The sequence below is a fragment of the Lutra lutra genome, chromosome 6 (genome assembly GCF_902655055.1).
Source record: "Lutra lutra chromosome 6, mLutLut1.2, whole genome shotgun sequence".
Taxonomy (NCBI): domain Eukaryota; kingdom Metazoa; phylum Chordata; class Mammalia; order Carnivora; family Mustelidae; genus Lutra; species Lutra lutra.
Window position 1 is genome coordinate 94323713 of NC_062283.1, and position 24607 is coordinate 94348319.

Consider the following 24607-nt stretch of genomic DNA (forward strand, 5'->3'; position numbering starts at 1 on the left):
ATGAGTCCTCTAGATAGTAATAAAAGAAGGAGACACACAGACATTTGAGAACTAAGGCTTTTGGTAAACCTAGATAGATTATGGGATGAAAATAAGCTATGAATTTTTAGAGTAACAGCAGTGTCGTGAGGCTATGAAAGAAAAGTCTCATTCTGCCAATGGTAATGCCAGTTTTCAGAGTATGGTAGCAGATATTTCTATATTGCCATAAATAAGGGAATACAGCTCAATGTTCATGGTGCTTTTGCATAAAATAGAAAAAGTCTAGTTGAAATAGGGTAATATTTAACTTGGAAACAAAGCAAGAATTATTACCCTAAAGTCACAGATGAAAATGGGAAATGTGTAGTAGTGTTAACTCTTTTTTTTGCGGGGGGGGGACTTTATTTATTATTTTTTTATTTTTCAGCATAACAGTATTCATTATTTTTGCACCACACCCAGTGCTCCATGCAATCCGTGCCCTCTCCAATACCCACCACCTGGATCCCCCAACCTCCCACCTCCCGCCCCTTCAAAACCCTCAGATTGTTTTTCAGAGTCCATAGTCTCTCATGGTTCACCTCCCCTTCCAATTTCCCTCAACTCCCTTCTCCTCTCCATCTCCCCTTGTCCTCCCCAATACCCACCACCTGGATCCCCCAACCTCCCACCTCCCACCCCTTCAAAACCCTCAGATTGTTTTTCAGAGTCCATAGTCTCTCATGGTTCACCTCCCCTTCCCATTTCCCTCAACTCCCTTCTCTTCTCCATCTCCCCTTGTCTTCCATGCTATTTGTTATGCTCCACAAATAAGTGAAACCATATGATAATTGACTTTCTCTGCTTGACTTATTTCACTCAGCATAATCTCTTCCAGTCCCGTCCACGTTGCTACAAAAGTTGGGTATTCATCCTTTCTGATGGAGGCATAATACTCCATAGTGTATATGGACCACATCTTCCTTATCCATTCGTCCATTGAAGGGCATCTTGGTTCTTTCCACAGTTTGGCGACCGTGGCCATTGCTGCTATAAACATTGGGGTACAGATGGCCCTTCTTTTCACTACATCCGTATCTTTGGGGTAAATACCCAGTAGTGCAAATAAAAGATCTCAATGTGAGACAGGAATCCATCAGAATCCTAGAGGAGAACATAGGCAGTAACCTCTTCGATATCAGCCACAGCAACTTCTTTCAAGATATGTCTCCAAAGGCAAAGGAAACAAAAGTGAAGATGAACTTTTGGGACTTCATCAAGATCAAAAGCTTCTGCACAGCAAAGGAAACAGTCAAAAAAACAAAGAGGCAACCCACAGAATGGGAGAAGATATTTGCAAATGACAGTACAGACAAAAGGTTGATATCCAGGATCTATAAAGAAATCCTCAAATTCAACACACACAAAACAGAGAATCATATAAAAAAAATGGGCAGAAGATATGAACAGGCACTTCTCCAATGAAGATATACAAATGGCTATCAGACACATGAAAAAATGTTCATCATTACTAGCCATCAGGGAGATTCAAATTAACTCTTTTATTAATAAATGTAGCTGAATATTATATTCATCATTGGTTCAAAGAACTATATCACCGTATGTCTCATTGGTTCACAAAATAATACCGTATAAACACACCTATGAAGAAGAAATAGAATTATTCGAAGAAATAGTGAAATCTTGGGGGCTTCATGTAGGTTTTGGAATACTTTACAGAAAAGCAAAATTCACAACTTTTTCTCCTGCTACATGTCTTTTAAAGTCTAACACTTAAACTTTCAGGTAAAATGTGCTTCTGTCTTGTATATTGGGCTCTCCTCTCCCCTGTAGAAATTTCCCATGTGCATTCTCATAAGTTGGGGAATGCAAATGCTTCAGTGAAAAAACCTCATTGTGGGGCGCCTGGGTGGCTCAGTGGGTTAAAGCCGCTGCCTTCGGCTCAGGTCATGATCCCAGGGTCCTGGGATCGAGCCCCACATCGGGCTCTCTGCTCAGCAGGGAGCCTGCTTCCCTTCCTTTCTCTCTGCCTGCCTCTCTGCCTACTTGTGATCTGTCAAATAAATAAATAAAATCTTTAAAAAAAAAAAAAAACCTCATTGCTTGGGAGAGGGGTGTGTAAATTTAAAATGGCAATATTCCAAGCCCATTTTGTATGGTGACTTATTAATTGTGTGATTATATGATTTCTCCCTGAATAAATCTTGTTTTGATGAAAGATTAAAGTCTGAACACCTGCAAGGTGCCTCGCCCACCCGCACCCACTTCTCAGCTTCCATCCTCATCACCTGTTTGGAGAATGTGTTGGCTTTCCTTAACTGAGAAATAATTTCCAGTTACTAAAATCCATTTTATATTATAAATCCTCTTCAATATGTACAACTTTTCCCTAGAGGGCTGTGTTACTTGGAGACATTTCTGAGACTTAAGATTTAAGTTCTAATAAATTTAAATATGTTTTTAGGAACCAACCTTGTAGGGTTCTTTTTTCTGCTTTAAAATACCAGAAGTGGAATGCCTGCATGGCTCAGTTGGTTAAGCGCGTCTGACTCTTGATTTTGGCTCAGGTCTTGATCTCAGGGTCATGGGATCTAGCTTGCATGGGGAATCCCTGCTCAGCGGGGAGTCTGCTTCCCCTCTCCCTCTTTCTGCCCTTCCCCTTGCTCCTGCACTCTCTCTTTCTCTAAAATAAATAAATCTTTAAAAATAATAAAATACTAGAAGCATGAAAGTAAAGAACAGTTGAAGTTAAGCCTGTTAAATATAAGAAAATATTTATTTTGTTTGTGATTCCCTTAAGTTGCTATTTGGAGTTTTAAAGATACCATTGTACTACAAATAAAAAATATTAGGGAGAGATATTTACTTTAAAGGAAACAAAAACACGCAGTAGATATGAGTTCTTCATCTGTGTTTGGTTCTAGGATGCTGAGCTCTTTAATAATGGTAGTGGTTTAAATAATATTAATAATGAATCTGTATTTTTCTCCCTGAATGCAAAACAGTAGGTTTTAAATTCATTTCCCTATGGGGTATCTGGGTGTCTCCATTGGTTGGTTAAACATCTGACTCTTGATTTCTGCTCAGATCATGATCTCAGAGTCCTGGGATGGAGCAGCTCATCCTCCTTCCCCTCCCCTCCACGCCCCTCCTCTTCCTCCTCCCTCTTGCCTCCCCCCTCCTCCCCCTCCTCCCCCCTCTCCTCTCTGCTTGGGATTCTCTCTCTCCTTCTCTCCGCCCCCACCCCCTTGCATGTGCACGTGCACTCTCTCTCTCAAAAAAGAAAGTAAATTCACCTTTCTACTAGTGATGTTTCAGCTCTTCCAACTTCCAGGTAGTTCCGTTTTGCATCTTGAATTAACTTCACCTACATCCCAATTACTTTTTCCATTCAAAAGTGTAGAGCATTCTCTGATTGCATGAGCCCCTGCTTTTCACATGGATGAAGGACGGTACTGAATGTACCAAAGCAATAAATCGCCTCTCTTGATTTTTAGTTCTTTTGTTTGTGTCCCCCTTTTTTATTCTCCTTCTCTGTTCATTCCTTTTTTCTTTTCTTCTTTACCTTCATGAGCTTAATACTTAACTAATTTAATGCATAACTTTATCCCTAAAGCAACCTTCCTGCCTGCCTGCCTCCCCTTCTCCCTCCCTCCCTTCATTCCTTCCTTCCTTTAAAATAAAGGCAGTTAGGGTTTTAAATATACCTCTAATTACCCCCATTAACATCAACCCACATGTTCTGTGACACTTTCATTGTTGTTTCCTTCTAAACATTTTATAAGTTACAATTTGATTTCTTTGCGTTTCTTAGGAGTACATTTTTTTTTTAATTTCCAATGCTATATGAGAGACACTTTTGTTTCTGTTTTTAAGTATTTTTCTTCTTGATTTGGAAATCAATACATTTAATTATGGTCAGAGACTGTGGACTGTTTAATATGAGGTCTTTAAAATTTATTTAGATTTTACATATGATCCAGTATTAGCTCCGTGTCTAGTTGCCATTTCTTGAGCACAGGTCTCTGCATACATCTGCTGTCAAGCTTGTCGTTTGGATTGTTCAAGTATTGGATTGAAAGTATTCTGTCTGCTTGATCTTATTACTTTTTGATGATATACTAAAATTTCTCCATTTTCTTGTGGGTTTGTCAGTTTATCCTTGCAATTCTGTTAGTTTTTGCTTTTCATATTTCAAGGTTCTGATGGTGGGGTATTCCCCTTAATAATTTGTACGTGCATCTTCTTGTTACTTTTTTTATCCTTTGTAATAGATACCTCTATTCTATTAATTTTTTAAAAGATTTTATTTATTTATTTGACAGACAGAGATCACAAGTAGACAGAGAGGCAGGCAGATAGAGAGGAAAGGAAGCAGACTCTCTTCCAAGCAGAGAGCCCAATGCAGGGCTCGATCCCAGGACCCTGGTATCATGACCTGAGCCGAAAGCAGAGGCTTGAACCCACTGAGCCACCCAGGCACCCCACTCTATTTATTATTATTATTATTATTTAAAGATTTTATTTATTTATTTGACAGAGAGAGATCACAAGTAGATGGAGAGGCAGGCAGAGAGAGAGAGAGAGGGAAGCAGGCTTCTTGCTGAGCAGAGAGCCCGATGTGGGACTCGATCTCAGGACCCTGAGATCATGACCTGAGCCGAAGGCAGCGGCTTAACCCACTGAGCCACCCAGGCGCCCCTCTATTTATTATTTTGACTACAATTTTAATTCATCTATTTTTTAAAAAATTTATTTATTTATTTTGAGAGAGACAGAGTGAGTGTGGCGGGGGTGAGGAGAGGTTGGACAAAGGGAGAGGGAGAGAGAATCCTCAAGCAGACTCCCCACTGAATGCAGAGCCCAACCTAGGACTCAATCCCAGGACCCTGAGCTCATGACATGAGCTGAAATCAAGAGTTAGATGTTGAACTGACTAAGCCAACTAGGCATCCCAATTATTAATATTGATATATCAATTTTCCTTTGGTAAGCATTTGCTTGGTATGTATTTTTCATGCTTTTATTTTCATCTTTTTTTGGCAGAGAGAGAAAGATATATAATATTTCTGCTTCCTCCAATCTTTTAGTGTCCGTCATTAGATACGGATATTCCTTTCACATGTATTGCAATTACTGATTTGGACTTGCCTTGACCATCTTAATTTGTATCATCTTTTTTTAGCATGCTCTTTTTCAATTTTTTTCTTTCATTTTACTATCTCATTATTTGGGTTAATAAAACTTCTATTTTCCCTTTCTTTTATTTGCTAACTTGGAAGCTCATTATTGTATTTTTCTTATTACTTGAAACAATAAATTTTTCTAACAAAATCAAAAACTATTCAATTTGTCTGTCTTCTTTCTGGTCAAAATCAAGACATTAACATATATTAAAAATTTACTGACTACCTCTCCATTTTGCATACCCAATCTTTTATTAAGTCCATCATAATTTTATCAATTTCTGTACCCACCATTGTTTTTTGCATCTTACCCTTAATCTGGGCTCATTTTCTCTCTTGTTGAGGAATATTCTGTAGAAGTACCTTTAGTGATAAACCACTTTTAGTGAGTGATTATTTGACTTAGTGAATGTTTATCTGGGTATGGAATTCTAAGTTGACAGTTATTTCTCTGTAATATCAGGAAAATATAATTCTGTTGGCTTCTTCGATTTATTGGGATTCCTTGATGTGGCCTTCCTTGTCTACTCACTACTTTTTTTATTTTCTCTGTATCCATAGTACTCAATTTTACCAGGATGTGTCTAGATTTTTTTCCTTGATGTCACCTAGCATTGTTTTCATTCTCCCCTTGGATGTCTACTGAACATCTCAAAATTGGACCTATAATTTTCCACTTTCAACCCACTCTACTCACAGTTGTCCCATTTTGATTCATGGCAACTTGGACCTTCCAGTTGCTCATACAAAACTTTGAAATCATCCTTGCTTCATCTCTTTTCTCTCATGCCACACATTCAACCCATGAAGAAGTTTGGCTCTACCTTAAAATGGATCCAGAATCCAGGTACATTTCACCATTCCCACTGCTGCCAAACTGGTCTAAGTCACCATCATTTCCTGCCTGGATTATTTCTGTAGTATCTCTGCTTCCAACCTTGGCTCCCCTGTCCTCTACTCAGAAGCCATAGTGATCCTAAAATATGTCAGATCATGGGTTGTTTTTTTTTTTTATCAAAACTGTCCCTGCATCTCCATCCCATTTGTAGTAAAAGCCAAAGTCCATGGTCAACTACAAGGTCTTACAAGGCTTATAATCACTTTCTCATCTGCCCTTTCTTTAATACTCCAATCTCACTGCTTGAACATACAGCATATTCTTATCTTTGTATTAATTGGCCTTTCTGCTAGGAAGGCTTTTCCTTCAGATAGCCACATGGCTAACTCCATCACCTGGTTTGGGTCTATACTCAAATAACCCCCTTTCAGTGACCATCCCATGCTAATCCAATCTTCTCTGTTGTATTGCACTTCTCATCTAAATTGTTATAAAATTTGCTGACTTATTGTGTCCTTTGCTTATTTTCTGTCCTTTCACTAAAATATAAGTTCTATGAGTGCAGGTATTTTTACTTCATGTTTAATTCTGTATACCAAATACTTAGAACAGAGCGTAATAAAAGAAGCATAATAAATATTTGCTGGGTGAATAATGAGCCAATAAGTAATTCTTATTTATACAGAACTATCATTCATATATATAATATAATATAATATAATATAATATAATATAATATAATATAATATAATATGATTTGTATTTTCACAGCACAGGAATACAATGAGATAAAGTTACAACCCAAAAGTCAAGTAATTGGTAAATAGTTCAACAAACTTTGCTATAGCCATACCATGGAACACTACTCAACGAAAAGGAACAAAATACTGATACGTACATGGATAAATATCAAAAACATTATGTGAGGGGCATCTGGGTGGTTCAGTGGGTTAAAGCCTCTGCCTTTGGCTCAGGTCATGATCCCAGGGTCCTGGGATCGAGCCCCGCATCAGGCTCTCTGCTCAGCGGGGAGCCTGTTTTCCTTCCTCTCTCTCTGCCTGCCTCTGCCTACTTCTGATCTCTGTCAAATAAATAAATAAAATCTTTAAAAAAAATTAAGTGGGGGCGCCTGGGTGGCTCAGTGGGTTAAAGCCTCTGCCTTCAGCTCAGGTCATGAGCTCAGGGTTCTGGGATCCAGCCCTGCATCAGGCTCTCTGCTCAGCAGGGAGCCTGTTTCCTCCTCTCTCTCTGCCTGCCTCTCTGCCTACTTGTGATCTCTGTCTGTCAAATAAATAAATAAAATCTTAAAAAAAAAATGAAGTGAAAGAAGCCGGACATTAAAAACCTGCATATGGTGTTTTCTCATTTATGTGACGTTTAGAACAGGGATGGGAAGCAGGTCAGGAGTCCTCCAGTGCCATTGGGTGGGACGGGGATTAACTACAGGACATGAAAGAAGTTTTGAAGGCTCTCAAAGTTTTCAGAAACTTTACTGTGGTGGTAGTTATACTATTTTTTTTACCAAAACTCATTGAACTGTTTACATAAAATAAATTATTCCTCAAAATTATTTATAATGTAAATTATTCCTCAAAAAGCTGTAAGCAATAAACAAACAAATACAGTTTAGATGATCCACATGTGATCAAAATTTAATCTGTCTTTGATTTAGGAAGCATGTCACCATCTGGAGGCATCTTCAGAATCAACTGCTTCCTCTGTGCTGGAAAGATACAGATTTGGCAATTGACAAAGTTCAGAGCCTCCTCTGTAGCAGCCTGTTGCTCATCCTTAATCCCTGGTGGAACAAATCTCTATCATAGTACTCACTGTCACAATCCTTTACGTGTAAGCCACAGTGCCCACCCTCCACAGCATATATATATATATATATATATATATATATATATATATATATTTAAATCCTCACTATGAACTCCCGCCAGGATAGGGTCTGCGCCTCACTTATGTCCCATGCACAATGGGTACTGGCCTGATGGGAGGTGTTCAGTCCGTGTAACTGAACCACTAGACGATTATTTGTAACATGGCATATAAAAGCAAATTTACAGTCATTGACAGACTTGATAATATTTTGCTAGGGAGTCTGTATTACTGTTCTCAAAATCATACATAGAGTTCCAGATGATTTTTTTTATCCATACTTCAAGTTGCTGTAATTATGGAGGTAATGTAAATGCTTATTCTTTTATTCACCCCTTATGTATTGAATGCCCTCTATGTGCCAGACATTTGCTAAGTCCTATGGATGGATGTGGTGGTTAATAGAACAAGCATTTGGGAGTGCTTGAGTGGCTCAGTTGGTTAAGCATCTGCCCTTGGTTCAGGTTGTGATCTCAGGGTCCTGGGATCAGCCCTGCATGAGGTTCCCTGCTCAGTGGGGACTGCACTCCTTTCTCTCCCTCTGCCCCTCCCCCTGCTTGTGCTCCCATCTGCTCTTTCTCTTTGTCTCTCAGATAAATAAATAAAATCTTAAACCAAACAACCATGATTTGGGCCTTACCTTAAGCAATTATTTTCTGTAAATTGGGCAGTAATTATTAAAGATGTCTTTAATGGTTGGTCTCTATAGATTTTGATCAGTAATTAAAAATTATTAATTTTACAGCAGTTGTCAGGGTCTTAGACACTGTGGATGAGTAATTTGTCTTTCCTGTGGAATGAAGTGCAGCAAATTACACACTATTTCTCCTGGGGTGGAGAAAATTTGGGGGAAAGGAAACTGCAGCACCACCCATAAGGTCTTTATTTTCCAGGATAAATCTTCCCAACTGTCCAACTCAGTCACTAAGTAAGCACACGTGAGATCCACCACGCCCTCTGCGGAGACTCACTCGGGGCAAGGCAGGGGCAAGGTATTTTGATAATCCTAGCTTGAGCAAGCAGTAGAAGGAAAACTCAGGAAATAAATCCTATAAAAATATGAGAACAATAGGAAAGAAAAGCCTGTTTTACAGGTTTGTTTCCTGTTCTAATACTTGTGGAATGTGTTTTTCTCTTCTGTTGATATATAATATGACTAGAAAATTCTTTTCTTAATCAGAATTCTCCTTTGTTTGTTTATATCATCATGTTAAAACTAAAATCTCTCAGCATTGTCCAAATAAAAGGCATGGGAAGCATTTGGTCGAAATGCTATAGAATAACATTTTAAAAAGTAAACACTAGTTACATATACAGGATTTCAACTGAAATTATAAGATCCAGTAAAATTTTAACTAGCATTTTAGTAATTATATTTTTCTAAGTAAGCTTCCTTTCACAAAATGTAGCCAAGTTTTGAAGTAATACAAAGTTTTAAAAACCGGGCAGATGTTCAAAAAAGGTGCCTTAATACTTAAAAATGTTTGTATATTGTTTTTTGTTTCTGGGTTATGTATTCTTTTACCTAATTATTAGAACCCCTTGTGTTAAAATAACCTTCCAACTTTAAAAATTGCCCTCTAGCGTGCTTGCTTCGGCAGCACATATACTAAAAAAATAGAAACTACCCTCTAGCACCTCCATCAGCGGAAAAAAGAAAAGACAGTTTTTTGCTTTTTAGTAAATCTGATTATGGTAAATAGAAAATAGTTGGCTAACATAGTAGTCTTAGATGACCTGTGAATTTCTGTTTCTTCTGACCGTTGTTATCTAGAAAACAAACTAGTACATTGGGGGAAAAAATTCCTATTTGGGAAATTACTCAGTTTTAATCACTTTCATTTCCTTCCCAGTAGGAAAGGGTTTTTCTTTGACTGTAATTCCCCTGACTCAGGGACATGTCTGTAATTCACCAAATTTTCATGGCCAAGTCCAGGAATAAGAGCGCCAGTTGAGAGAATCTTTGTCTTCTCGTACATGTACATGGTCACCACCAGCCACCTTGCTTCCTGGACCACCACTGTTCTGACCAACCATCTCATCTGTTGGGAGCCTGCTGAACCCTTCTCTCCCACCCAGCTGCTGGTATCTCAAAATGGGTTTTGTGGCATCCAGGCAAAGCAGACCCTCAGGATGTGTATTCATGGCATTTGTGTTCTGAGGGAGAAAGATCTCACTCTTTCTCCCACTCCAAGCTTAGATTTGGCCACCTGGAAAAGACTGGCAGTCACCTAAAGCATAGGATTTGGTAGTGATGACTGTTCTAATTATACAGCATCTTCTCTAGCCACTGAATTGTGTATCTACAATTTGGCCTTGGATCTAGTAGGTATGGACCTTTCCACAAACAGATAGCTAAAGTTTGGGTTTATTTATGCCTTTCACTTTTATCTAGTAGATCTAGTGATTTCCATCCAGCAGGGGTGCAAATGTAACTTTGGGTACCCTAGCTAGGAGAGCTTCATAACTCCAAATCAGACCAGTGAAATCTGTGTGAGGAGGTAAACTGCTTGAAAACCTCAATGTGTGTCTACAACCTTTTTGTCAAAAGGCAAACCAGATACAGGAAGGGGAAATTCTATCTAACTAATCCACTCACTTTAGCTTCTTTCTGGAATTAAATGAATAAATCTTTCAGGGATTGAAAGTTATTTAGACTGTAGGGTGGAAAAATCAGTAGATGCCATCATTTTATATTTTTAGGAGAGCTTAACATAGACTATTCCTCAATTTCAGTCATGGTATGACCTGATGACAGGATATTATAAAGGATGAAAGTAGTGGTATGCTGAAGGCAGCTCATAGAAGCAAGTTGTTAAATTTCCAAGAATTTTGCAAACGAATTGACATAAATTTTGCAAGCCAGTTGATGGCTTGTTGAATTGGCCATTGTAGGAGTATTTACATTAAAGAAATCGGCAAATACAACGTATACTTCCCAAACCAATCTTGTCCCCCACCCCCAGACAAACCCGAGTATTGAGTATTTATCAGGATATCTCTGGATAAGAGTTTGGTTTAGAAATACCGACCAAAGAGCAGGACCAAAGGGATAAATGCTGAACAATTAAAAAATAGATGGCTTCCTCAGAGTTAGATGTTGGTACTAATATTTTTGTGTTTTTTTTTTTTTAAAGATTTTATTTATTTATTTGACAGAGAGAGAGCTAAGGAGGGAACACAGGCAGGGGGAGTGGGAGAGGGAGAAGCAGGCTTCTGGAGGAGCAGGGAGCCCAATGCAGGACTGGATCCCAGAACCCCAGGATCATGACGTGAGCTGAAGGCAGACGTTTAACGACTGAGCCACCCAGGCGCTCCGGCACTAATCTTATTTAAAATTTTTATAAACTCCCTGGAAAGAGGTAATACACAGAGAAACGTCCATATTTTTCCGATGACATTAAATGTTCCCATAGTTTAGCCGTAAACTGTAGGATTAACACCCAGAGCTCTTAGTAAGACTGTATATTGGCTGAATAATTATCTTAATAAGGCAAGAAAAAGACAATTTTGGAAATTTTCTTAAAATAATCTTGTTAGATGATAAATTCTAACGTGATGACCTATAAATGGAATTTAGGGATTTCTGTAGACTTTTTCCTATGTTCGTTAGTATAATTTTTTAGCCTTGATAAAAAGGCAACAAAATAGAATAACTGTCCCACTCTTATAAAGAAACCTTGATGTACACTTATTGCAGTTTTTGGCTGACATGTTTCAAGGATAGTGTAATGGAACTGGAAAAGTTTCAGAGAAAAGGGTGTAACTTGATCGGGGATTATAAGAATCTCACATGAGGCTAAGATTATATTAACTAGCAAATCCTGAAAGGTTTTGAGTAAGGTAAATATAGATGGATTTAGTAAATCCTGAAAGAAGAGAACTACAGAGTACCCCTTTGATGTTTGAAATAAGAATTTGTAGAAGAAATAAAAAAGAAACACATTATTTCTCAAGGAAGAGAAGTAATGATAGCAAAATGATAGTAATGATTTAGCCTTTGTCCATTTAAAAAAATCATTACACATAACAAAAAAAAAATCATTACATTTACATAATCTTTAAGGTTTTATTTATTTATTTGAGAGAAAGTGAGAGCATGAGCCGGTGGAGCAGAGGGAGAGGGAGAGAGAATTTGAAGCCGTCTTGCCTGAGGGAGGAGCCCAATCAGGGCTCAGTCTTCACCACCCTGAGATCATGACCTGAGCAGAAACTAAGAGGTGGATGCTTAAAGGCCTGAGCCTCCCTGGTGCCCCTCCATTTACATACTTTTAATGTGCAAAATTTGCCATATCTTTCTTATGATCAGTAACCTCCCTTATTAATTGGGCTCAATCAATGAAAGGAAGAGTGTGAAGTTCCCTCCTCTCCATTTCAGTTGAGAAAACACTTAACTTGAATTTTTTTTTGTTGTTGTTGTTATTGTTTTAAGGCAAACTTATTAAAGCAAAGAAATGGAAAGGCCATTATAATTGTTTCCTCTCACTGATGAGTCCCCCAGGTGGGATCTGTTCCCAAAATACAACAGTTTTGCATTTTTAAAAAAGATTTTATTTATTTATTTGACAGAGAGAGACACAGCGAGAGAGGGAATACAGCAGAGGGAGTGGGAGAGGGAGAAGCAGGCTCCCCGTGGAGCAGGGAGCCAGATGTGGGACTTGATTCCAGGACTCTAGGATCATGACCTGAGTGGGAGGCAGATGCTTTACGACTGAGCCACCCAGGCGCCCCACAGTTTTGCATTTTATAAAGAACTTTAGTTGATTTCATTTCATTGCCCTAGTTAGAACTCACATCTTGGTTAATCCTCAATTTCATTAAAAAAAAAAAAAAATCAAGTGTCTTAAGAATGAATTAGGCAAAGGGAAATAGATAATTGATCACACTATTATAGGGGAAAAAATTCTCCACAATAGAGGGTGGACTATTTGGGTGTGAACAAAATCGGGCAACATGCCTAATTATGATCAATCAGACAAGTAAATGCTTTTCAAAAAATAAAGTAAGGCTGTGTGTGATCTTAGTAATACAAACTTCAGAAAAAAAGATTTTCATGCTTAAGGTATTAAATAAGTTAGATTATTGTTTCATAATATATATATAATAGCTTTTAATATTTAGAGTGGAATGTCTAGGATAATCTAAAAAGTGAACGCTGTGGCAAATGCACTAAATATATTGCAGTTAATTTTTCACTTTTTAATGAAATATGCCCATTCAGAAAAATGCACAAATCATAGTATACAGTGAAATTTCATCAAGTGAACACATTTATGTGCTCTAATGTACAATGTACATTGTCTAATGTCTAATGTACAATCTATTGATATATATATGTATAGACACAAACACACATACATATACATATATACATTTGATGAGTAATCTATGGAGTGTATATTATATTATGTATATGTATAATACATATAATATTTATAATATACACTCCATAGATTACTCATCAATTGTATATACCAAGAGTATCTATATTCATATTTTTAAGAAGTTTGGGGTTGAGATTTACTTGTGGGAGGATTTAATTTAACTCTTAGGGAATGTTAGCTCCTGAAACAAATTACCATTTTTTTTGTTGTTTTCCCATTTTGTATATTTTAAACACCTTACCACAAGGTTTCAGAGATTTCACAATGATTTATAGGACAGGTGAGCTTATTGGAATTTAGTTGGTAGAGAGCAAGGCCTGTCCTTTGCTGGTCTCACCCATAGATCCATCTATCAGATTTATTGTTCAGGGTAGCTGAGGCCACTAATTTTTTTTGTTTGTTAAAAGGAAGCTAACTTAAGGAGGAAAGCCCACACAGCAGACATCTACCAGTCCTGCAGCAGTGCCAACAGAACGTGAGGAAGAAATCAACTTTAAAGAACAAATTTTGTTAAATTAAGTACCGTGACTAAGTACTTTAATTCCTTTTCTTATAGCCCTAAGGGATCATTTGACATTGAACCTTTAAGTGAAGCGGGAGTCGCCTGAACTCTCTACTACCCTGGGGCTGGTGCCGGCCTCAGCCCCCGCGGGCGCCGCTGGACCCGAGGGGCCTCTCCCCTCCCCACTACTCAGCCCCCTACAGCCATCCCCACCTCCCCTCCCCCGCACCCTCTCCCCTCCCTCCTCCTCCGTGACCCCTGACCCCAGCTAATCTGCATAGAGGAATGACAGGCATCCGCTGGGCAGGATCCGCCTCGCCGGCTGCGGCCGGCCGGGCTGGGAGACCCGCGCGGGGGAGAAGGTGAGGGATTCCGGAGGGCCGCTCCGCACAGCCGGGGAAATGAACGCTTGGAAACCTGCCTGCGAGCGGACCCATGACCGAAGGACCAAAGGAGCCGCGTGATCGCCAGACCTGGCCCCGCGACCCCAGACATGGGCCAGACCTCCGTCTCCACGCTGTCCCCGCAGCCCAGCAGCGGTGAGTCCAGGGCGCACGGGGCGCCCCCGCCGCGCGGGCGCTGGGCTTGCTCAGGGCAGCTGGGACGGCCGAGGGCTCCGCGGCAGGTCGGGCTCTGCCCGAAGCCGCCAAGTCCCTCGGAGAAACCCGAGAGGTAGCGCTCCCCCAAACTCTTTGTCGCGGAGAAGTGGAATGCGTTTTGGGATCCAGCCGATTTCACCTTAAAGGCACAGGCTCCATTTTCCGTAGGATATGCCGCGCCTGAGTGTTTATCAGAGTTTCTCCCGAGCCCGAAAGTTGCGAGAAAGGCCGTTTGCGTATTGCGGTGTTTTTAAAACGCGAAACTTAGCAAGACAAACGTGCCAACAGGTTTTTCTGTGTTTACGCTTGGCTTCCGAACAGACTAGGACTGAATTCTTTCAAGCTTGTCAACTGATTTATGGTTTGTTTTCGGAGTAGAAGTGCTGATTGCTTTCTTTTATCCTGGCAGAACTCTGAATACTTAGAAACTAACTTTAAAAGGGCTTAATCGTTTCTAAAGACAATTATTTTGTTTTTGTTAGCCACATACGCTGTAACATTGGGGGAAACGTACCTCACAGACTCAGTTATCGAGGACTGAAGTTCGTTTCATGGAATCGTGGGTAACGTTTCTAAGATACAGTGATCTGTTGAAAAAGTTTGTTTTTTTTTCCATTTTCTTTCAAAAAGGGAAGGAAGGTAAGCTTGGCATTTGTCCAGCAGGGTAGGGATAAACAACTTTTTGGTGGCGTTACTTGTGATTGGATAATGAAATAAATGTAAACGGTCCTATTTTGATATTTTTCCACCAACATTAAAAAAAAAAAAAACCAAACCCCAAAGGGGCCTTTTACGTTATTCCTTGAGATATCTGATACACTTTTAAAATTGTGTAAACATTAACAGGATCTTGTTGAAAGGAAGTGACAGGGCAGAGATGAAGGTTTTTTTAATCAGCTCCAGGATGTCTCCCAGCTAGATAGCATTCTATCATTCCAACTTACCCCCACATGGGTTTGTTTATACTGCGGAGCTCCACACCCTGAGAAATCATAAGCTTTGTTGGGGCTTATTTTAATGTCTACAGAGGAACCCTCTACAAAGGAGAGAACTCAAAATCCAAAAAAAAAAGATCACACCTTCTCTTCCTGTTAAGGACTAGGTTGTACAAAGCTCTAGAACATCAGAGACTTTGTATTGATGGCTTTGGGGATGGGATGGGCAGGGGAGGGTGTTGATTAGGATCTTAACTTTAGTAAACTATCTTGTGCAAATGAGGCTTCCTTTCCTTTGTCTTTCTCTAAAGCAGGGTGACTTCTTTCATTTTAAGGAAGAGTTAATATTTTAAATTTCTGCACTGGTAAAACAGAATTAAATCAGCGCTCAAATACAACAAGTAGAAAGTACTGCCCTGAATTTAGTTCTTTTGCTGCAAAATATTGTTAGGGTTAATATTAGAAAAGTGAATTTTGCCTTTACGAAAAGCGAGGAATATTACATAACTGATCACTAAGAAGCAGAGTAGAATCTTAGAATATGACTGTCCTAGCTCTTACCCAATATAGCAAAAAATGCCCAGATTGCTATAAATCCCAATAAAATGACTAATCATGTTGAGAAATTGTGCAGCTGGTTTATACAAAAATTAATTTAAACAAAAAGTTATGCTTGATCATAAAAGATATTTGATTTGGGCTTTTGTAAAATAATCATTTTAGACTACAAGTCAGCTTGCTTTTCACTCTTGAACTTTCAGCTTAGGGCTGCATCTGTTTCTCTACGTTTTAGGAAGACCATTAAGCATTATTTCTGAAAACATGCAGTTAGAACCATTATTTCTATTTTTTAAAAACAACTTGATTGACATATAATTAATATACCATGAAATTCACCCACTAAAAATGTACAATTTATTTGTTAGTGCATTCAGTGTTGCACAACCATCAATCTCTTTTCCCAGCCTACTCAACCCCCAGCCCCAGTCCTAATGAACCACTAATCTACTTTCTAGTTTTGCGGGTTTGCTCTTTCTGAACATTTCATATGAATGGAAACATACATCACACACCCTTTTGTGGTTAACTTCTTTCACTATCAGGGGTCATCTGTTTTGTAGCATGGATCACTACTTCATTTCTTTTCATTGCCCAGTAACATTCCCCTGTATGGGCATACCGCATTTTAGCTATCCATCAGTTGGTGAACATTTGGGTTATTTCTCTGTTTTGGTTCTATGAATAGTGCTGCTATGAACTTCATGTGCAAGTTATTGGTGAACATATGTTTTCATTTCTCTTTGGTATATTCTTAAGAGTGGAATTGCTGGGTCACATGGTAACTTTATGTTTGTGTTATGTTTTAAGGAACTGCCAAGTAGTTTTCCAAAGCAGCTGTACCATTTTACATTCCCTCCAGCAGTGTATGAAGGTTTCCATTTCTCCACATCCTTGCCAATACTTGTTATTTATCTTTTTGATTGTGGCCATCCTAGTAAATGTGAAGTTGTATCTCATCGTGGTTTTGATTTGCATTTTCCTAATTACTAATGACATTGGGCATCTTTTCATGTACATGTTGGCCGTCTGTATGTCTTCTTTCCTCGAAAAATGTCTATTCAGGTCCTTTGCCCAATTTTAATTGGATAATTTGACTTTCTGTTATTGAGATTAAAGACTTTTTATGCACTGGAGATAAGTCATTACCAGATATGTGATTTACAGATACTTTCTCCCATTCTCTGGATTGTCTTTTCACTTTCTTGATATGGTTTGCCTTTCAGAATTTTGAAAAAATTTTTTAAAGATTTTATTTATTTATTTGAGAGAAAGAGATAGAGACAGCATTAGAGGGGAGGTCAGAGGGAGAAGCAGACTCCCCATGGAGCTGGGAGCCTGATGTGGGACTCAATCCCAGGACTCCATGATCATGACCTGAGCCAAAATCAGTCGTTTAACCAACTAAGCCACCCAGGTGCCCAGAATTTTGAAATTTTTATTATTTTGTGTTTATCTTCTTTTTCTTTGTATTTTTAGTTATATCTAAGAAACCATTGTGTAACCAATGCCAAGAACAATACCAATACACCTGAGTTTTCTTCTGAGAGTTTCATAATTTTAGCTTCTACATTTAGGTCTGTGATACATTTTAAGTTAATTTTTATGTGTGGTGCTTTGTACTGTTCCAGTTTTGTTCTTTTCCATGTGGATATCTAGCTGTCAACACTATTTATTGAAAAGATGATTCTTTCCCTTTTGAATTGTCTTGGCACCATGTCAAAAAAATCAGCTGACAGTATATGTAAGGGTTTGTTTCTGAATACTTCACTTCTGTCCCATTAGTCAATATGTCTATTAATATGCCACACTGTGTAGATTACTGTAGCTTTGTATTAAGTTTTAAAACAAAAGAGTGTGTCATCTAACTTTGTTCTTTTTTTTAATTTTTGTTTTTTAAATATTTTATTTTTAAGTAATCTGTGCACCCAGTAATGGGCTCGAACTCACAACCCTGAGATCAAGCGTTGTGTGCTCTACCAACTGAGCCAGCCAGGTGCCCGAACTTTGTGCTTCTTTTGCAAGATTCTTTTTGCTATTCTAGTCCTCTTGCATTTTTGTATGAATCAGTTGGCTTGTCAGTTTCTGTAAAAAAGCCAGCTGGGACTTTGATAGGGATTGTGTTGAATAACACTATTCTCCTAACAATATGAAGTATTAAAAATAAAAACAACATCAAGTCTTTCAGTCTGTGAACACAAATGTCTCTCTATTTATTTAGATCGTCTTTGATTTCTTTCCACGATGTTTTGTTGTTTTCAAAGTATAAGTATTGCTTTTTCTTTTTTAAATTTATCCCTGTGTATTATTTTTGATGCTATTATAAATGAAATTATATTCTTATTTCATTTTCAGAATGTTGCTACCTAGCATATAGATAAACAAAAATAAATTTTTATATATTGATCTTATACCCTGCAAACTTGTGGAACTTATTTTTTATTCCCAGTAGTTTTTCAGTGCATTCCTTAGGATTTCTATATATAAGATCTATATACAAAATCAGGTACAAATAGAGATAATTTCCCTTCTTGTTTTCCAATCTGAATGCCTTTTATCTTTTTTCCTTGTCTAATTGCCCTCACTTTTTATATACTGTCATGTTGAATGGAAGTGGCAAGAGTGAACTTTTTTTTTAAATGTTATCAGAATGTTTAATTATATCAGTTTCCCATCAATACACTAGTCATTTAATCATGATTATATTGATCATTTTTATTTGTTTGCAGGAGGTTCTTCCACTAGGAGCTCCCATGATTCCCACTGCATTATTTTTCTTGCCAGACTTAGTTCATTTCCAGCCTAAAGAATCATCTCTTCTAGTTGGCCACCCTGAAGTTGGACTTCTAATTTCTTAACATCTGGTTCTGCTTTAAGCAAACTCAGCTATTCATTTGTAATCTGTTCTGTATACTTTCTATATGCTGCACTTTTAGGAATTTGCTCAAGAACATCAAGAATCTTCGTGTACAATAGTCTTAGCCTCTTGTGTGTCTCATATACAGACAGTCCCTCAAGGCTGGTGGTCTTCTTCAGCAAAACTGCCGTGACACAGCCCAAGAGTGAATGTTTTTGTTTTCTTCCTGATCTAAGGTGGGGAACAAGCAGTTTTTACCTTTTAGTGTCAAGTTGTCTGTGTTTTTCATAGATGCCTTTTTATCAAAAAGTTCCCTCCCATTCCTAGTTTGTGAGCATCTTTGTCTTGAGGAGTCAAAGGCTTTTTTTTCCCCCTTTGTTGAGATATTCATACGGTTTTTTATTCTTCATTCTACTAATATCTAATATGGTATAGTACATTAATTGATTTTCAGATGTTAAACCAAGTTTGCATTCCTGGAATAAGGCTTACATGGGTATGTTGCATAATCCCTTTTAAGTATTGCTGAATTTGGTTTACTAGTATTTTAGTGAGTATTAGATCCTTTATTTCTAAGCACAGGCTAAACAGATATGTCTCCAAGGAGGGTGGTTTCAGTACCCTCGGGCCTTGTGCCCCAAAAGCATTGAGACTTTAATATTCTGCTGACCAAGTACAAGGCATGGTAGATTGGACACAATAAATGTTTGTTGAATATATGAATCAATCAACAAATATTCTCAGTGAACAGCCTGATCACTTTAAGCCAATGGTCATATGAATGAGGGTTATGTTTGTTTTTTACTTTAAGAATTATCTGTTGCTCTGGCTCTCTTGTCTGAAGGGTGGTGTCTAAATCTAGTAACCATTCCTCCCATCTTCTTCAGCACCACCCTACCCCCACTGTGTCACACGGACCAACTCTTGGCTTCTTGGCCTCAGTAAAAGGGTAAAGAAAGCAACTCTTTAATTTTTAGGAGACAGGGAACAAGTGAATATAGTATTCAGCATCACACCTAGGCCATGATAGAACCTGTATCTATCCGTGTTTCTGGGTTTTCATAGTTTGGTCAGGCCCAGGTCCTGCCCAGAATACTCACCCATTTCTGTGTAAACCTGGTGTAGGAAGAGATCATGAAGGCAAAAATGAATAGAGTTTATTTTCCTTAATGAAAATAACATGCACATGATCAGAAGTCAAAATTTATAAAACAATTCAGGCTAAAAGTGAGTTTTTCTCCCTCCCAGACCCGCAGTCTCTTCCCAATTGTACCCTGGAATGAACAACTTTTGTTTTGTTTTGTTTTCGGAAAGTTTTCATTCAAGTATGTGTATCTTTATCAAAACACAAGCAAGACCTGTTATATACTTACTGCTCTAGAGTTTGAGTTTTTTATGTAATGTAGCTTCAAAATATTTCCGTATTGATATTTTTAATCCTATAAACAAGCAATTTTATAATATGTAGACATATCATAATTTTTGAAAAGAGCTCTATTATGTTTTTATATTTTATGTTTGTATTTTTACATTGTTCTGGGGTTCTTTTGTGTGTGTGCTATTATGAAAAATGCTGAAATGAACATCTTTATCTAAACATCTTGAACTACATGGAACAGTAAAATCCTACCAGTGGAATTGTCAAGTCAAAAGATTTGTATATTTTATTTTGATAGTCTTTGGCAAATTACTCTCAAGGGGCTATATATCAGTATATCTGCTCAGTATATGAAAATTCCTTTTTCTGAACTCTCACCAATACTGCATGCGTATCAGGATCTCTCTTAGACCATACAGTGCTTTGTGAGAAACTGAAGTCACTCCCTCTGGGTGAGGCAGCCCTGCAGGCACAGGATTTAACAAATGGAACATTAGCAGGAATTCAGTCCCAACTCATTCCCTGGCCTAGATGCCCTTGTGCAGTGAGCACTGTGCACAACTATACATGACCACAATGTTATGCATAATTAATTTGAAAAAAATCCATGTCAGTCTATATGCAAAAAGGGATAGCTCACTTCGATTATGAGTGAAGTAGAACTTTTGTATTTCTTTTTCTCTGAATTGCTTATAACAAATCTTAGAGATTTTTGTGATAAGGAGATTGGTCTTATGCTTATCATGTATTAAAAATATTTTTTTCTTAAATCTGTTTGTTTTTCATAAAAACTGTTTTCATGTAGTCGAATCAATCAATTCTTTTCTTTCTTACAAACCAGAGTTAAGAATCATGTTCTCCTTTGCTGTTTATCTCATATTTGAATACTGGATCTCTGTAACTTGTTCTGATTTAAAGTGAATGATTTAATGATACTAAGTTTTTAAGCTTCTGTATAGCAAAAAACCCGTCATCAGCAAATTGAAAAAGGAAATCATAAAGTCAACAAAATATTTGCATTGTATATGGAAAATAATGATAAATATCTTAATGTACTAAGACCCTAAAAAAATCAGTAAGAAAAAAATAAAGGCTCAAATAGAAAAACAAGAAAAGAACATGAATAGGCATTTTTCAAAATATCTGATGGCTGTAATTGTGAACTCGCTGTAGGTGAGGAGCTATTCTAAGTACCTTGCTTGAATTAACTTTTTTAAAAGATTTTATTTACTTATTTGACAGAGAGAGCACAAGTAGGCAGAGTAGCATGGCAGAGGGAGAGGCAGGCTCTCCGCTGAGCTAGGAGCCGGTTGTGGGGATCCCAGGACCCTGGGATCATGACCTGAGCAGTAGGCAGCCACTTAACCAGCTGAGCCACCCACATGTCCTTTGAATGAACTTTTTAATCCTCACAGCATCCCTAACGGGTAACTACTATTAATATCCCCATTTTACAGATGGGGAAACCTAAAACACAAGGGTTAATTTGCCCAGTTACTCAATCAAAGAAGAGATATAATTTACCAATTGGTATATGAAATAGTTTCAGCAGTTCAATGAAAAAAAAAAAAAGATGCCGTTGATCACCTATGAATTGAACAAGGATTTAAAAGAATGATTCTCAGACAATCGTGGTAGTTTAAATTGGCACAACCTATCAGAAGAGCAGCTTGGTAATATATATTAGACCCCTTAAAATATGCATACACTCAGACCCAGCAGTTCCACTTTTGGAAGCAGATTAAAAGGGAAATAATTACTCACCCACTGGGACAGTGTTTATTAAAAGCCAAAAATTGGAAGTAGCAGTCGAACACCAAGAATTTTTTTTCAGTTAATTGGGATACAGTTATATAATGAAATAAGCCATGTAAAATACGGGGTGCCTGGGTGGCTCAGTTGGTAAAGTGGCCAACTCTCGTCTTTTTTTTTAAAGATTTGTTTATTTGAGAGGGGGAGAGAGAGCATGTATATGTAGGTGCACACGCGTGGGCAGGGGCGTGGGCCGGGTAGAGGGAAAGAGAGTCTCAAGCAGAGTCCTCCTTGAACAGGAGCCCATCGCAGAGGTCTTAGGACCCTGAGATCACAACCTTGGCTGAAACTATGAGTCTGACATTCAACCAACGCTGCCACACAGGCACCCCTTAAGTAGCTGACTCTTGATTTCGGCTCAGGTCATGATCTCAGGGTCCTGGGATGGAGCCCCGCATGGGCTCTGCGCTCAACAGGGAGTCTGCTTAAGGATTCTTCTCTTCCTCTGCCTCTCCCAGCTACTCTCATGCACTCTCTTTCTCTCAAATAAATAAATAAATAAATCTTTTAAGAAAATGGTATAAAACATAATTTTGAAAAGTTATTTTTATAATAAATAAAAATATTAAAAGGCAGGTTTAAAATAAAAATTCTTTTTAAAAAATATGTGCATGAAGAGAAATCTAGATGGGGGTGGGGAGAAAGAGAGAGAGGGGAATTTCATTATTGAGGAGGTAGTGTGACAGTCCTGGCTTTCCTCTGCTTTGAACAGGAACATAACCAGGACTTCCACATCCTGTGTCCACCTGGACCTCCACTGGAATTAAAACCACGAGCTGAACCATAAGTATGTTAGCTTTTCTCTGGCTGTCCTTGGACTCCGTTTTAAGTTCGTTGGCTGTTTTTCAGCTGCTTTTTTTCTTGTGAATTCCATGATGAAAACAAAAATATCAGTCCTCCCATAGCCATCTTCTTTTTGGGTTGAATTCTTTTCTTAGCCTGTTTGATCGTAACGCAAATGCAGTCACTCACTTGGAGAGAAAGAAAATGAGCAAACTTTTGAACTTCATTTACTTCTCTTTGGTCCATAGCTCATCAGGTATGATCACGAGTAATATCCCCGATATTTTTAGCTTCAGTGTATTTTATCTTCAGAAGTCTAATAGGGTAACAATCAGTGGGGGAGTCAGACTTCACCTTTTGCCTACTTAATGCAGTAGGGAGAAAGATAAGAGTTCTGGGTTGTCGGTTCTCTAATTAAGTCTCTTTAACTTGAATAAAGGAAAAGTTACAACGCGTTTTCTTGTCTTGAGGGACTTCAGTGTAATAGGCTAACTGCCTGTTCTTGGGTCTCTGTTCTTGGGAGTAGAGATACATATTTAGTGAGGACTCAATTTATGTAAAAGTCTTCTTGAGGTAGAAATAGTCTTAAGAAAATAAACACTTCTGGTCCACCCTCTATTCCACTGACATCTGAAGCAGGGGAACCCAAACCAAAAACAACAGTTTCTGTTCCCCAGAAAGGAATGGGCAAATAACATTACTTTTGAAAGTTTGGTCTGTTATCATTTATATTTGCTTACTACTCCTCCATTTATTTTGGTTTCAAGGGGCTGGGTGTTTTTGTTCATATAAACCTGGCAAGGATGACGTTCCAGCCGTTAACACTAAGGGAATTTGGGTTGACAAAGAAGGGACTGAACTGGAAGGCTGTGCTGGGTTGTGCTGAGTGGATATATTCCTGCAAATCGGGCTCGCTCTATGAAGCTATATTCAAAGGGAAACGGGTGGCACCTTCGTCCAACTAAAGTAATTACGTGGAAGGTTCTGTGCTGGGCCGTGGGGGAAGATTCAGAAAGGAATCATACGCAGACCCTACACACCGGGGCCTGTGCCTAGAAGGCTCATCCACTCGGTGGAGTCAGGCAGAAGGGAAGGTGAAAGGAAAGGGACCCCTGGAGAACTGTCAGGGAGGCCGAAAAGTACAGAAGACAGAACAAGAATTCTGGCCCATGCAGGTTGTGGGAACCACTGAAGGTTTTTTATCAAACGAGAACCGATCAGAGTTTTGCCCCAGGGGGATGAATCTGCCTATCATGTGCAATATTGATTTCCTGGGGGAGACCCAAGGCATGACCAAGAGGTCTGGCTCCAGTAATCCAGCAAGGTGAAGTGAACACCTGATCCCAGGGACAGGAGTGGGTGGGGGGGGGGGTGTTGTTATCTGCAACTCCGCCCTTGCCTTGTGCTTCCAGGCTCCTATCTGCAACTGTCTATTGGGCAGGTCTGCTTGGGTCTCTCATGGGCATCTCACAGGTAAAAGATGTCAACAGAGGGGTGCCTGGGTGGCTCAGACGGTTAAAACCTCTGCCTTCGGCTCAGGTCATGATCCCCGGGTCCTGGGATCAAGTCCAACATCGGGCTCTCTGCTCAGTGGGGAGTCTGCTCTCCCCTCTCTCTGCCTGCCTCCTCTGCCTACTTGTGATCTCTGTCTGTCAAATAAATAAATAAAATCTTAAAAAAAAAAAAAGATGTCAACAGAAGCCTGGAGTTTACCCTCCAAAACCCTTCTTCCCTTAACTTTCTGCATGTCCCCAAATGATACTTCCAGCTACTCATTCATTCTAGCCAAAAGTTGAGGAGTCCTCCTTGAGTTTTTCCTTCCCCTTCACATCAAACCTCGCATTCTGTACCTTTTCCTTTCAGAATGTATCTCCAGGCCCTTCACTTCTATCTTCACAGCCACTGTCCA

General features: G+C 38.7%; 1 protein-coding gene and 1 pseudogene across 6 annotated transcripts in view; one reads left to right on the forward strand and one right to left on the reverse strand.

Moving 5' to 3' along the window:
• Window positions 1–24607, forward strand: part of PHACTR2 (phosphatase and actin regulator 2) — a 271743-nt gene that overhangs the window by 129490 nt on the left and 117646 nt on the right. Inside the window, exon 1 of one of the 6 annotated variants that reach the window (XM_047732860.1) lies at window positions 14064–14315. The exons of the other annotated variants lie outside the window; for them this stretch is intronic. Within the exon in view, the coding sequence (XP_047588816.1) occupies window positions 14270–14315 (46 nt within the window). The 5' untranslated portion in view covers window positions 14064–14269. Of the gene's footprint in view, window positions 1–14063; window positions 14316–24607 lie in introns of those variants that run through there. 6 annotated transcript variants of the gene reach the window in all.
• On the reverse strand, window positions 18584–23989 carry LOC125102123 (NADH dehydrogenase [ubiquinone] 1 alpha subcomplex subunit 5-like; annotated as a pseudogene).